Source organism: Pelobates fuscus, chromosome 13, assembly GCF_036172605.1.
Source record: "Pelobates fuscus isolate aPelFus1 chromosome 13, aPelFus1.pri, whole genome shotgun sequence".
Lineage (NCBI taxonomy): Eukaryota > Metazoa > Chordata > Amphibia > Anura > Pelobatidae > Pelobates > Pelobates fuscus.
Window position 1 is genome coordinate 20793963 of NC_086329.1, and position 16527 is coordinate 20810489.

At 43.5% G+C, this 16527-nt stretch overlaps 1 protein-coding gene across 1 annotated transcript in view; it reads left to right on the forward strand.

Annotated features, from left to right (window-relative positions):
- The window catches only part of LRRC74A (leucine rich repeat containing 74A), a 34384-nt gene extending 19872 nt beyond the window's left edge, over positions 1-14512 (forward strand). Inside the window, exons 12-13 of the mRNA XM_063439641.1 lie at positions 7945-8030; positions 14018-14512. Of these exons, the coding sequence (XP_063295711.1) occupies positions 7945-8030; positions 14018-14429 (498 nt within the window). The 3' untranslated portion in view covers positions 14430-14512. The remainder of the gene's footprint in view (positions 1-7944; positions 8031-14017) is intronic.
- Positions 14513-16527: the final 2015 nt, after the last annotated feature.

The window sequence follows — 16527 nt, forward strand, 5'->3', positions numbered from 1 at the left end:
CTCCCCCAGGGGGAGTTATATTATTATTATTTTTTTTAAATTAGATTAGAAAATAATTTATTTTTGTGGTCTTCTATGTGCATATACATACACATAAAATTGATTGCCTATGTATCAAACTGCAATAGATTTATTAAATTTCTCTGTGGGGTTTCTTAGCTTTTTCTGTGTTTGTCATCGTAGACGTAGGGCCTTGAATGGTGGTGCTTTCTTTTAACCAATTGTGAGCGGTATTTAGTAGATAATCTCTATTTTTCCTCATTTTGTTTCCTAACAAATAGAAACACTTTTAATGTTTTTTTTCCCCCTTTTGATTGTATAAGTATTGTTTCAGTGTTCCCTGCAGGATCCTAGTGTCCTCAACAAGCTATGATTATTGGGGACAGTACCTCAGTGTTTACAAAAGCGGGACACAAGGGTATTGCGGTGAGACAGGAAAATCTAGACTATTGGGGTGCATGGAGGGTTATTCACTATAATGTGAATTGTTGGGAATTCAAAGCAAATTATTATTTTTTTTTATATAAAAATAGCTGACTTGGGGAAATTTTTCCAACTAAGCTATAAAATTTGAAAATGTCATTTTGAATTCACTTTAAATTCATTACAATTTACACTTTGGTGAATTACCCTGGTATTAACAAGTGCAAAGAACCTGTGAAGTTAGCAGCCAATCAGAATCTAAGATTCAAACAAACAAAGTGTGAGATACCCAGCATTCCGCTGGGCATGGAGAAGGAAGTGGCTGTTTGACATGCCTGATGGGGATTTTGCTACTTGGGTTTCATGGAATTCCAGATCAGCTTTAACAAGTTACACTCTACTGGTGAGCATTATTTTCATGATATAATAATATTAAAAAGGGGATTTCCTAGTGAAATTATGACTCAGTAATTTTATTGAATAGATAATGCATTATGAAACTGTTGAGAAATTAAATATTAGTTTGATTGAAGCAATGTGTACGAAATCATACAAGCAGAGTGAATGATGTTCTTGTCATTACACAGATATTTCCTTAAATTGTATGCTACCATAATTCAAATTTTAGAAACACAGAATCATAGTGAATTTTGAAGCGAAACTGAAAAAAAATTTGTTTTTAAATTTACTTCAGGGCAGAGCTTAGTGAATAAACCCCAATATGTCCCAAGTACAAGTAAACCAAATGCCCCACTGGTGAGAAATGGGTGTGCAAATTGTACAAGTCTAAATATTGCCCCCTGTAATGGTGTATAAAAGCTGATCCCTGAGGAGAGGGTTAATTTGCAGGAGTCTGTCAGCCCAGTCCTGCAATTTAGCTAATTGGTAGGTGCTGTAGTAGTTACACCTCCTCAGGAACAGAAGGTCCATTTTGTAGAGGTTACTGTGCACGACTGAGTTGTTGAATTTTACCACATGACAGGAGGCTTCATATTTGCATATCTTTCTTTACTGAAAACTCCAGCAGCATAGAAACAGTAACAACCAATCAGAGAAAAGATATGGTGCCCATAAAAGGCCCTGTCTATGACATCACTTCCTCTTTCTTTGCTGCTGCTCCAGCCATCAACAGGTCAGAGTATTTTTTACCTGATGCTTTCATTTGGTTACTTACTGTTATGCTTTATTCTGTACTGTTTTAATTTGTTTTAATTTGTTTTACTACTCTTCATACCCGGTCTACTTGTACCCGATTTTCCCCTCACTGCCTTTAACTGTCCCTGTATCTTGTTTTATAATCTCTCCTCACCTTCCAGGTGATCCGCGGGCGGCGCGACTTCCCGTGCGCTCGCCACGCGGACCTGCCTGCTACCACACAGGGGCTGGTGGGGACGGGTGGAGGGTAGCCGGGGTTATTATTATTTTCTACTATTACTGTGTTTGCCTTTTGTTCGCGCGTTTTTCTGCGTCTCGCTAGTGGCCGCGAGCGGGAACCCCTTCCCCACGCGGCCGGCGGCCATCTTGGATCTCGCGGTTATCGCGAGATCCGCACCGGCCGTCTATCTTCCATCACGGCGGCTCGGTAATCACCCGACCGCCGCCACAATTCCGGGGACTACCCTCAGGGTGACTCCCCGCTCTCTCCCCTAGCCATTTGCATTCTGGCGCAGGGGAAAGCTATATATTTTTACAGTCTACCCCTAAGGGTGGAAAAGTTTGACTTTCCGCTTTTTTATGTATACCTGCCTCAGTGAGGCAAGAGGAGTTTTATACATTTGTATTCGAAGGCCATATATTATACATGTTACCAGTGTCCCCTACTGGATAGGATACAAGCAATTTAAAGTGATCACCCGATCGCCACAAAAGAGTTGGGGGACCCCCCCTCAGGGACCCCCTCACCCCCCTCTCTTCTCAGTCTCAGGAAATCAGACATTAGGTGAAATGCTGTTTGCCTGCAAGCAAACAGATTCTAGCTATATGCAAGTTCGAACCCCAATAGGGGCACCTGTGAAAAACAATGGTTTTAATTAGAATGTTTACATGGGATTAAGTGAAACAATTTTTTAGATATATCACCTGTTCCCATAACCAACTAGGTATTTTTACTGGCAATAAAGCAGGATATATATAGGACCTCTTATCAAATATTTGTAAATACATTCGTTATCTATGTTGAAATTTTATCAATTAGTTTAATAAGTGTCCTAGTTTACCTAGGTACCAGTTTATTAGGTACATATGTAAGTTTGTGGTAGACATTACTCTCCATCCCGTGCAAGGTCAGTAGGTATGATCACATTCTGATGGTGGTCCTGTTTATATTGTTCGGTACAAGATAGTCAATGCAGGCACAATTGAGTTCTCTTTGGTATGAAGGCTGTACTATATATGATATACATACCTTAACTGACATACTGCCTCGCTGGTCCCTGCAGGGACAGATGCAATGTTATTCCCCCTCAGGGGATCAAATACTACTATACCCTTCAAAGGGAATATTATACTGATTACCCGGCACAGGGTCATATTACATTACTGTACCCAAGGGTGCAAAATTTAGGTGGGTGTCCTCTGGGTATTTTTTCATGGCACACCACCTGGGGTGACCCCCCAGATATGCATGCAAGGGCGCCGACGGCCCATTTCAATTGATGTGGGTGTCCTCTGATTGCCACGGCACACCACCCGGGGTGAACCCCGAGGATATGCACAAGGGCCTGTAATTTCAAGAGATAAACACATACAGCCCTGATTTCACTGGATACGTGCATATACAGCCCTCTCACTGCCTGTCAGTTTACTTTAAAACAACAGTACCATGCTGGATACGGTTTGACGGCAGGACCACTAAGGAAACTGAGTGTACTGCGTAGTATCCTTTACAGGGATACATATATGTATATTTACGGGGCCTAGTGTACATATTGAATGTGGGTGTCCTCTGGGTTATTTTTACAGGGCACACCACCTGGGGTAACCCCCAGATATGCATGCGATACTTGCAAGGTACCAATAATTATAATGTGGGTGTCCTCTGGGTACTTTTTCATGGCACACCACCTGGGGTGACCCCCCAGATATGCATGCGAGGTCGCTGACAGACCATTACCTTTGATGTGGGTGTCCTCTGGGTTACCATGGCATACCACCTGGAATGACCCCAACCGGACAGACGTGGGTCCTACGGTTGCATTATGGAGACAGGCCCCACGCGCCTCTATAATATGCCTGTATAATTTAATACCGTACATACTGCTCTGGCGTACATTTGTGGTGGACCCGGCTAACCTGACCAAACACCACTACCAGTCAGTCGCACCTGCACCGCGACTCTCAGTAGCCAGATTAAACTAATAGGGGTGACCCCTCTACACTTGGCACAGGTATTCATACTCTCAAACAAGCTAAACAGGCAATTCAAACCATTTTACCCGGGTGACCCCCAGTTCTACCAGGAGTCTAGCACCCCTACGTGCTGATCCTCAAACACTACTCCCACTGCCTACCACTGTCTCCAAACAGGACGGGAACGAGTCATGGTGGACACCCTCAACCTTCCCAAGATTTCTGGGCAATGACAAAGCCGCTGTAGCGGCCTCAGTGGAGAGGGTTCTGTTATGGGCTCTGCCCCACACCGCTTGACGGAGGACACTTCCTCGAGGTACGTTAGGGAAACCTGACTCTGTGACAGCGGCCGAGGCAGAGATAGCAATGGCGGCACTAAACCAGAGTGACCGAAGTCGGACCGTTCCTGGATGAACACTATTGGCTGCGCAACCCTGGAAGTATGCGCACGCCTCAAGGCCAAATACCCCAGACCACTGCTACCAGACAAAGTGGTAGTTACGCCTGGCTCAATGGATGACGTACTATGCGCCGACAGACACAATTCTGTTCTGGTGCGCATCAACAACGCATTGTGGGACTTAGGAACGACAAGAATTCGTCCCAAAAGCACAAGGCCTACTATTTGACGTAGTGTCCATGGCAGAACTCAAGGAGCACGTAAATCTGTTCAAACTCCCCTACGGGGAAAGATGTTTTTGGGAGGACTGGTCGGTAGCGGAACCGAGCCGCCAGCCGCTTCTGGGCGACAGGTTCCAGATCGTATACACAGTCCTTATATATTTTTTCTTACTCGCTTCTCTTCTAGTGAGTCGACCTACATAGCTAACTGTTTCCAATTTTACGACCGGCAGCCTCTCCCTGTTTTACGGAATTGGGAGACGATTACCAAAGTCACCGGGGTTCTCCGGACACTACAAGGCTATGTCATAGACTCTCTTTCGCCTCCATTACGCATGCTGGCAGAACTGGAATGCCTCATGGACAAAGAAATCCGCACCCCCTTTTCAAGAAGGGCGCAATCCAATATGCACCGGAGGGGAAGGCTTCCTCAGCTAATGTTTTCCTGGTCAGGCAGAAGCCAGGAGGCTACATCGATGGAACTCCTACGTGGTATACAAACACTTCAAGATGGAGGAAATTCATCTTCTACAAGACCTCCTAAGCGATAACGACTGGTTTACACATTTGGTAGTACTCAAACAAAGATCGCTTCTCCATCTGAGTTGGGCCAATTCCTCGGTTCCGACATCAGCTTGGAGAACCACGTTCCGCGTCGGTCTAGGGCAAAGATCGCCTCTATAAGGATAGAGGTCAGACACGCTCTAAGGTTGGATACGATTCCTCTCAGGATACTCGCCGGATTGCGGGATTCCTCTCCTCCTCTCCTCCTCCATACAAGCGATATTCCCTGGCCCACTACTCTACAGGGCCATGCAACAGCTGATGGCGAGATACGTACGCAGCCACTCTTATGCTCTTCCTCCGGATGCGAAGCGGTGGATGTACCCTACAAGCGTGTCCCAGCCGTTCTCCACAATAGCAAGGGTGCTTCGATACACACGTACCCACGAGATATCGCTCCTGCTCATGACACCCCTCGGGCAGATCAACCGCGGCTCCCGGATCGCCTGGAGATGTCTCGCGAAGACCCTCTACTATTCCCTGACTTTCCTCTACTTCCGACGGGACCGCAAGGGGAAGCTCACTCCCTTGTCAGGAAAGGACTACTGACACTAGTGGCCTGGACGGTTTCAGGGGCTCCTGGTCGGTCCACGACCTATTGCATCAACTAGTCCCTCTATGGGAATCGTAGGCTCCCGGCACCAGGAAATGCTATATTTCTGCCTGGTCGGCCTGGAGTGATTGGTGGGTGGAAAGGGATTCCGACCACTTTACCGCACCTGTCACACTGATCCTTACTATCCGACACACCGGGTCTCGTGGGTCGGTCATATCGATCCCTCCACATGATCTGACCCACCATATCGGCGGCGCACGTTCCGGTACAGGGCAGGCCAGTGGATCAATATTCACTGGTTTTTGTCGACTACTACGGGGTGCCGAATTATCGAGGTGGATGTGGTGCTGAGATCCCTTAGGGAATGACCGGACAATCCTTGTTTGTCACCGAAACAACCTTCAGCCAAATTAGCCCTCTTATTATGCCTCGACTCATTTAGATGTGTGGCAGACGTTAGGGCTTGCGATATGGAGGGTTTCTCTCTCACACCAGACGGGGTTGCCTTTGCCATATCGAGACGAACTAAGTCCGATTTGTCTTCAGTGTCAGACACCACACTATGCGTGGTCAGAACGCTAATGGGTAAGCCGATATCAATATCCCCCTTCGAACTCATTCGACGGGTCACCTCCTGACGTCTTACGTGAACCCTCATGGACCGGTGACTACCGCAACACTGACCAGATGGGTCCGTTGGCTATTGTCTTTCGCGGGCGTCAAACCTTGTTTCGGAGCCCACTCGGTCAGGGGAGCGGCGGCCTCACGAGCCTTTCCGGGCTGACGCTCCCCTAGCCGGCATTATACGCTGCGCGGTCTGGGCGCGAGAAAGTACGTTTAGGACGTTCTATTTTGACAACATCTCACGCTTCCTTCACATTGGTCAATTCAAAGCTTTAAAAATGCAAATATGAAGCCTCCTGTCATGTGGTAAAATTGAAGATTATATTAGCTTTAGTGTACTAATAATCTTAATTTTAGTAATGACAGGAGGCGAATATTTCCCACCCTATAGGATCCCTCCCATGTTTCTCGTGTGGAACAGAATATGCCCTTTATGTTCAGGAAGGTAAGTACGTTATGGTTTGTATGTTTGCTATTAGACCCGTATCTTGAGGGTCTTGTATAGGTTGAATATTAGACATGAACCTTGAATTATGTTGTGTTTATAGATTCTTACATATCATTGCTTTAGTATTATATATATTGAAATGTTTCACACTCTAATGTTCGTGGGTATATCAGATGCTTGATGCTTATTGTATGCGGACAAGCTACCACGCCAGAGTCCTTTCACCTTTTTCTTTTTCTTGCAGCGTGAACGTCTTCTCATCGAGACAAAGATTCACCTTCCATACCTCTGCATCACGGAACTTCTGGAGTTGGATATTCTAATATGTTGTTGAACTGTTGACGTAATATGATTATGTCTCTTTTTGTTACTTATTGTTTCGCTTCAAAGAAAGAGGAAGTGATGTCATAGACAGGGCCTTTTATGGGCACCATATCTTTTCTCTGATTGGTTGTTACTGTTTCTATGCTGCTGGAGTTTTCAGTAAAGAAAGATATGCAAATATTCGCCTCCTGTCATTACTAAAATTAAGATTATTAGTACACTAAAGCTAATATAATCTTCAATTTGCTTTATATACTTAAAAAGTGGTGTCATGTAACCCCATATTGCGAGGAAATAAAGGAACTACAGGAAATACTCTGCTGGAGGTTCATTCTGCTAATTCCCCCTCTACCCCCCCAAAAACCCCCACCAAAATTAAATGTAAAAATAAAATCAAAATCTCTGTGTGAACATTGGGGAATTGGATGTGAACCCTGTTTTATACTTAAGGTACCTTTTTGTATTTTTTTCTGGTGATAAGTTATTACTTTCAGTACTGTGTGTGTGAGGAGAATTAAATTGTGCAGAACCATAAATACATGCTATTGATTGATTATCGGTTGCGCAGATATTCAGCATTTTACCGATAATTGGTATTGCATTACAAATTACTGATCACTTAGCTCTACCAGTCACCGCACTCCATCTTCTGCAAACAAGGAAACTCTAGTCACATTGCTACCTCATGGCACCTCTCCCTCTGACCCTGTGAGTCCCCACATGTGGAACTCTGCTAAAGGCAGAGGGGTGAAACTGTGAATATTCTTATGTAATGTACTGGACTGGCTGCCTGAAAGTCATAGGAGTGTGATTGCTGTAAGCATGTTCAGTTAATGCCGGATTTGTGTGGAAATTGTATTACTTTTTCAAAACTTTAAATGTCCGTCAGCTCGCAAGGTGAGCAATAATAACCTGTATCGACTCTGGAAATATTATTTAGGGGTATATATATTTTGCAGTACGTTTACATGGTCATGTAGGGGTCGAATTAGTTGTACCAGTTCATAAACTGTTCCCTGACTATTTTTTTGTACAGCTTGCAGGACTTCCCTTGGACGGGGCACAAATGGAAGCTTTGTTGCAGACACTGGATAAGGAACAGACTGGGAGTGTAGATTACAGGTAATGATGGAGCACAATTCGCACCTTCTATTTGCTAAATCCTAAATTATCACACATAAGTTGCTTGCAAAGGTAAATCTCCTTTAAAAATTCCAATGAATATCCCCTGTTTTTATCTTTGCCTGAACACGTAAGAAACCTCCACAACGCTCCCTAAACAGCTTGTCGTGCGAAAGCTACCAGACTGTAAAGTCTATAGAGAAAAAAAATATCAACATGCAAACTTTCGTTCTGACTTTTTGAGGCCTAAGCTGGCTTTTTGTCTAAGAGTGATGAGTTTGAGTATAATGGTATAGAGATTGTTACTGGGACGCAAACCTGACAAAAAATAGCAAGATGGAGGATTCTCAACCCTTTGTGGAATAGCCTGTGGTGTCTACCTTTGCAAATGGTATGCCATGATCATAAAATTCAGATTTGGGGACTGAAAACTTGTCCCAAAGAAACATGGGCTTTGCAAGTCAGTGAATACGAAGTAATGTCTCTAATTTGACTTGGATTACTATTTTATGTCACTTACTGTGAGTTCCCAAAACACTTTCATGATGGATATTGTGTATATGGGTGTAGCAGAAAGAAAAATGTGTCTTAAAGGGACACTATGGTCACCAAAACAACTATATCCTAATGAAGCTGTTTTGGTGTATAGATCATGCCCCTGCAGTCTTACTGCCCAATTCTCTGGTATTTAGGAGTTAAATTGCTTTGTTTATGCACCCTAGCCACACCTCCCTGCATGTGACTTACACAGCCTTGCTAAACACTTCCTGTAAAGAGTCATCTAATGTTTACACTTTCTTTAATGCAAATTCTGCTTAATGTATAATTTCCTATCTCCTGCTCTGTTAATAGCTTGCTAGACCCTGCATGAGCCTCCTGTGTGTGATTAAAGTTCAATTTACAGAGCGGGAGATAAAAACTTTTAAAGTAAGTAACATCGGTTTGAAAATAAAACCATTTTGTTTTCATGCAGGCTGTGTCGGTCACAGTCAGAGAAGGTGTGGTTAGGGCAGCATAAACAGAAACAAAAGTGATATAACTCCTAAATGGTAGAGAATCGAGCAGTGAAACTTCAGAGGCTTGATCTATACACCAAAACTGCTTCATTAAGCTAAACCTGTTTTCAAGACTATAGTGTCCATTTAACTCCTTAAGGACACATGACGGAAATATTCCGTCATGATTCCCTTTTATTCCAGAAGTTGTGTCCTTAAGGAGTTAAAGAAGCAGTTTTTGTGAATAGTTAATGCTCTTACAGTCTTGCTGCTCAATTCTCTGCCATTTAGGCATTAAATCACATTGTTTATTCAACCCTAGTCCCACCTCCCTGCATGTGACTTGCACAGCCTTCCTAAACACTTCCTGCAAAGAAGTTCTAATGTTTATACTTCCTTTATTGCAAATTCTGTTTTATTTATAATTTCTTATCTCCTGCACTTTTAATAGCTTGCTAGAATTTACAGGAGCCTCATGTTAAAGTTCAATTTACAGAGCAGGAGATAAAAACTTGTAAAGCACGTTAACATTGGATTTTTGTTTTCATGCAGACTATGTTTGTCACATCCAGGGGAGGTGTGGTTAGGGCTGCATAAACCGAAACAAAAGTGATTTAACTTCTAAATTAGCAGCAAATTGAACAGTGAGACTTCAGAGGCATTATCTATACATAAAAACTACTCCATTAAGCAAGAGTTGCTTTGGTGATACAGTGCCCCTTTTAAAACGAGTTCTATGAAATTCTACTTGAAATTTATCATTTCTCTGTGGGAAAACCCCCCCAATTATTATTACTGCTAAGTGTCATTGAAATTGCTGATAAAATTGCCATATGAAAGATTAAAAAAAAAATTACATTTATAATGCAAATGATATGGCAAGATAGGGTTAATGTTATTCTAAAAAAAAAAAACATAACATGGTCTTGTAACCGTTCTACTGAATTAGTATAATGGTTGCAAAGAGTATTTGGGTCCTGTGCCAAAGTTCTTTCACAAACGCATAGTGTGTTTACACTTTTACATTCTCAATGTCAATTCCGTCTCAGACAACAATAATTGGCTAAGAGCTTGGGGTTGGACTAACCTATCACTGCCATCCAGGCAGAAATATAATTTACGCTTTATCAGTGCGGCTAATGGGGCAGTTTCTGGGTTGGGGTCAATTTTCTTTTAAAGTGGTTATATTGCATAGAGTGCCCCTTTAACACACATCAAGATTACAGTATTCATAGCAACAATGCAAGGTTTGTGAATAATGCAAAAGAAAAATAAGGGGGGAGGGGGAAAGTGTGTGTATGTAGTATCCCTTAAAGGACCACTATAGTGCCAGGGAAACATACTCGTTTTCCTGGCACTAGAGGGCCCTAAAGGTGCCCCCACCCTCAGGGTCCCCCTCCCGCCCGGCTCTGGAAAGGGGAAAAGGGGTAAGACTTACCTTTTTCAAGCGCTGGGCGGGGAGCTCTCCTCCTCCTCTCCGCCCCGTCGGCTGAATGCGCACGCGCTGCAAGAGCTGCGCGCGCATTCAGCCGGTCGCATAGGAAAGCATTTACAATGCTTTCCTATGGACGCTTGCGTGCTCTCACTCTGATTTTCACAGTGAGAATCACGCAAGCGCCTCTAGCGGCTGTCAATGAGACAGCCACTAGAGGCTTTGGGGGAAGGCTTAACCCATTAATAAACATAGCAGTTTCTCTGAAACTGCTATGTTTATAAAAAAAATGGGTTAACCCTAGCTGGACCTGGCACCCAGACCACTTCATTAAGCTGAAGTGGTCTGGGTGCCTAGAGTGGTCCTTTAAATAGAGGCATATGTTTGATGTAGCGGTATTTGCAAGTGGCAGTGGGGTGGGATGAGACACTTGATCACTTAGCTATAGACATAGTTCTGTGAATGCTCAATGCTGTGCAAGACATGCTAATGGAGGTTGCGGGGATATACAATGCCACAGTTTGTCAACTCAGCAGCCTCCATCTGTCCAACTCATATATAATTTGCATTGTTTTAGTAGTACTGTCCACACAGAGCTGTGAGTTTTGTGGGGGGGGGGGAGAAAAGCCATTAATTTTGATTTACCCCTGCTAAACAAAAAGTTGCGTGTAACTGGAAAAACTTGATTGAAATCATAGGCATTGGTGGTATATCAGGGTAAATAAATCTAACTTTTATGATTTTTGTCATGGATCTGCACTATTTGTGCAAAACTTATTATGAACCAAAATGTGGATATTTTTTTCCTGTCATATGCTGGCAGTACAGTGGTGTAACAGAGCTCCCTGTACCCCTGATTGGTTACCTCCGCCAAGGACCGCTTCCTAGCTGGAGGTACAAATCGCAGCACTTCTGCCCACAGTCGCCGTGGCTCCGATGGGGGAACTCGCTCTAGCAACCCCCAGGCACTGCACGCCATCAGAACAAGATGGCCGCCACCTCCTGGTTGTCCATTGGAATTGCGGACACCCAGACGAACACTTAGAACACTGAGGTGGAAATTGCTACAAAGATGCAATTAGGCTTAACAAGCTCCAGGGTCGTCTCCGGTTAGTGCGGCTGTTCGATTCTCGAGTCCAAATACACGAATGGAGACTTTTATATCACATTTTACAAGTTCCATAGTCCGTGGGCAGGAGGCTAGCAAGCAGGCTCCTCCAGGAACTCGTGGCAAACTCACTTGAAAAGGGGAGTTTGTCACAAGTAGTGTTGTACTCCTTCATGGCACAAGCATCTACAAAAGATAATCCAGATAAAAAAGATCCCTCTTACTTACAGTATAAAGGTACTCCCCAATCAATCCCCTTCACTTCTTTCTTGTCTCATTGTAGGATGGACGAGCGTCACCGGAAGATAAGAATCTGGTGAGGCACATGGGTTGATGCAGGGGGAATTTAGCCCAACAGCTCCTCGGGTTGAGAGCTAAGTTGCCCAGCTCCTTGCTTTGAGGTTACGGGGCGAAGATGTAAAACTAATTTATGCGGAGTGTTGATCCTGGTAAACATAAAGAGCAGTGCGCCTATGAAAATTAAGACCTGCGCACAGTGGTAAAAAAACACACCTGGGCGGCCTTGCGTTCCACCGAAGTTCGAACCGCGCCACTGCACATACATGAATCAGGACTTCAAAATTTTAAGCAAACATTTTGCAGGTATTTAAGTTGAGTGGATCCTTGTCAGATTAGATCTCCCTTGTCACCAGCCCCCCCAAGGGTTTAGAGACTTTTGAGGTGAGATTTAGCGCATTGTACAGTGCTACAGGATTTTGCTGGCGCTATATAAATAATAAAATGCTAATAATTGTTAATCTCTACTTTTGAAAACCTCACTCAGACGGCCACTAAAGATGCTTCCTATGTCAATGCTGCATAGTGTGCAACACTGGAGTTCAGCATCTGCATGGAGGCATTGAACGTTCTCCATACAGATACATTGATTCCGTGCATCTCTGTGATGAGATCCCGGTTGGCGCAGCGCAGTGTTTTGCCATGAATGCGCAATAGCCGCCCAATACTTTCTTATGGGAAAGCAGTGGATTGGCTGAGATCATTAAAAAAAAACTAGTCATCTCGGCCACGGAGAAGGGCCAGCTGTGGCGGGACTGGCTTGGCGTGGGAGAAAAGGTGAGTAAAATCACCTCTTCAAAACAATCTGAGAGAATCAGGAGACCTAATCCTGTATTCCACAACTACAATGTCAGAAATAAATGTTGCATTATGTATAATTCTAGGGAATAAAAATAAAGCTCTATCTGACTTTTTTTCAAAATGCCACCAAAACAAATGATGAATGCTCTTCTTAAGCGTTTCAATATATTATGCACGATCCCTCCGAAGGTAGCAGATTCAATATTACTTTTCATTTGAAGGGGACTGAACTAGTTTAGTGGTGTATGTTTGTGTTTTTTTACTTTTTGTGGAACAAATACACACATAGTGGTGTGTTGTTGTGTTTTATATCTATGAATGTGCAATGACACATAGCTGAACGTCAAGTCATAGGAAGATTAACAGATAAAATTAATATCTGCAAAACGTGTAAGAAAGGCAGTAAGTACGTATATTTTTTGAATAATTAGTAGCTTTTCACAAATATGAGCTAACTGTACTGATACGTGATTAGCCTTTCCACTTAATGCATTGCAACTTTAAACTTTAGCTGCAATAAGAAAGCATATGGAAAATAAAGTTAGCAGGCAATAGAGACCACATGGAGGGCTCACAGAAGCTATATGCATCTTTGCCCAAGCTGAAAATGTGAAATGTATGAAAAGGTAGCACAAGGTTAGGGCCTTAAAAAATAAAAATAAAAAAGTAAAGAAATAAAGTCCAGCATGACCAGGTTATGGAAGCAGTCAGCCAATTCTGTCGGGACATTAGAGAACCGATTAATCAGCCCTGAGCTGAATATAGAGCCTTTACCATGTCACCATGGACGTGGAAATGCAGGGTGTCCAAGTTCATTTCCCTATAGGCCTGCTATCAATAGTAAAATACTATGAAACGCATTGGGGTGGTCTGGGTAAAGAGCAACTCTGTGTCAAAGAAGTGCAAGTGTTGCAATCAATAGGATCATCTCCTTGGTTCCCATGGTGATTGCATATCATGTGACACATTTGTCTTTAACCTTCTGATATATAACCTCTAAACAGGCCATGGACTCCATAGTAGAGCAAGTCTAGTGAGGGTCTCGTTGGCAATTCAAGTTATAATGGGTGTCCCAGAAGGTTTTGTGTAGGGAGCTGGGATCAGGGTTTGTACTTGCTAAACTCTAAATTAATGTCTCGGGAAACTGCATGTATTGAGTGAAAAGTGAGTGGGATCTCATGGTCATTTTATTTATTTTTCTGTGAGATTCCTTCTGAGCTTTCTCCTCAATCTTTTTGCCCACCTAGTTATCTTCTGATATGATTCCTACCTGAACTTCTTTTGTCCCTCTGCCTGCCATTTGAGCCATTCACATAGTTCCTTCTACCAGTGACTGATCCTTTCTGCCCATCAGGGACCTTGTTGATTCACGGAAGAAAATGGTGAAAGAGCATCGTGAGAAATTACGACGTAAAGAGAGAAGGGAGCGTCAGGAGAGACAGCGTAGTCAGCGGGCGCTGAGATCCTTTCACAATGCTGTAAGGGCTTTGACTCCTCCACCTGCGCCTAAGGTGGCAGCAGGAGGCAGTGCCAGCTCTGCCCAGCTATCGGTTACATCACTGAGCTCCTGGTACCAGGAAGGGGAAGCGAAGACTAACTCCAGTATACTGTACAACCAAAGTGGGATCTTTGAAGGAGCAAGGTCTACAGAGAGTCCAGAGAATTACCGCTACTACAGCTCACAAGGCAGTATGGGATCTCCTTGCATCTCAGGACCCCCATCTTCACACTCTATGACAAGGAATGCAAGTCAACAAGACCTCTGACACATTACAGGTCCTCTGTGGGTATCAGCCTCATATCCTTGCTGGGTCACCCAGTAATACCAATACACAAGCGTAAGGTAATATGCCACAAAAATAATGGATACAATTAATTATGAAAGAAAGTAGATTAAGAATAAATCCGTTGTCTCACATTAGAGCGAAGATACTGCTATTGTGGATGTTTTAAATTTCAAACTGTCCATTTATTCCATCGATATAATAATAAAATCACTGCTTCACCAGTCACTTCTTTGTGATCCACATTTCACTTCAGCCACCGTCTCCCACCCTAAACGCTGTGCTTAAAACATAAGTCATACAAGTTTCCCACATGCAGGAATTTGAAAAATGAAGAATAACCCAACTCATCAGAACAGCCCTAGTAGCAATAAATTGATAGCTCCAGTTTCACAAATCGCTTTTGGCATCATGAGACTGATGAGTTCTAGCAGTGAATACTATTTATAACAAGGGTGGAAGATCTTGAATCGTCCCCTTTCAATTCCTGATCCTTGTAGAACTTCATGATTCAGCCAAAATTAGGGCTCCAGAATATGTGTTACTGAAAGTAGTATTTATGGTCAGTGGTTGTCAACCAGTGTACTACGGCAAATTGGTGCGACTCAAGTCACCTCAAAATGTAATATGAGCAGGTTTCCTTTTTAAATTAAATATTGGCGTTTAAAACTGGGATTCTTATCTGGTAATTAATTACAACCAAGAACTCAATTTGGCAGTATGAAGCTCTCTCTATGAAGAACTGTGTCTCAGTTCAAAACCATTTGTGAACCTCCGATACAGGTATTGGCAATGGCCAGGGCCGGCCCAAGACATTGTGCTGCCTGGATCCAAGTATAAAATGCTGACCCTTCTCCCCCACCCCACTGACACACACGCACGCAGATACACAGACATACAGATACACATTACACACATACAGTATACACAAACTACACACTTCACACACACACACACACACACACACACACTAAAAAAATTAAGCCACCCAGCAAGTTCTTACCTTTTGCTGGTTGTGGCTGGTGGGAGTTTGGGGCCTGCTCTGCCGATCCGGCCCCATCCTCGCTGCTCCCTCCTCCTCCTCCTCCCGCGTGGCTGGCTCTGTGTGAGCTGGGAGGAAGTGACCGTGATATGCTGTCACTTCCAGTTCTCCATGCGGATAGGAAGAGGCCCGGTCGCGCTGTTAAAGCGCCACAGCGCACGACTGGGCCCCTCATTGCACTTTTCCATTGGATGGCCCTAAGGGCATGGGCCACCCGATGGACTCTCACACATGTTCCCAACCCGTGAGGTGCTTCTGCACCACCGCCAAGGGTTGGGAAATCATGTTTTAGATTATGACAGAAGCGGCAAAATGTCGCCCCTGTCAGTGCCGCCTAGAGTCGTAGCTCCAGCACGGTCTATGGACGTGCCGGCCCTGGCAATGGCCATCTGTCGGTAGCCATCAGTCTTTCTGTGGCACCCTTGTGATTCTTGGTGAGTCTAGACAAACAGATCTTGGGTTTATAATTAGCGACTATAGACTGCGGGGAATGTTTATCACTATTTCCAGAGTCAACTGAAACTCAAATTAAAACATCTGTCATATTATTAGTATGTAATTTAGTCTATCGGCCCTGGGTAGAGTGGCCCTATTCAACCTTTGTTCTTGTATGATTACACTTGCTTTCCCACCAGATACCAATATTTTTAGTTAAGCTGTTGTACAGGGATGCATAACGTGTTGGTTTATTATAAATGAAAACGTGTATTGGTGAATTGAGCTGGAGTCGTGTAGTAGTCCAAACCGTTTTATTTTTAGTCACACGGTGGCAGTGTTGTTCCACTAGGATGGTTGTCCTGTTGAAGTCTTTGTTGGCCCTCAAGGTGATATCTTTCATCACTTACCATTATTTAAAGTATAACTCTGCTTGTTGGCAATATGTTTTTTTTCTGCAGTTCTCTCTTTTTCCTATCTCTTTACTTGTCACATTTTGACTCTCTTAAATTAGTGGCAAGTAAATTCCATACACAATACAATTTAGGGAACAGCACAAACACAGTTTTAAATTTAAAGCAGATTCGATTTTTAAGTAGCCTT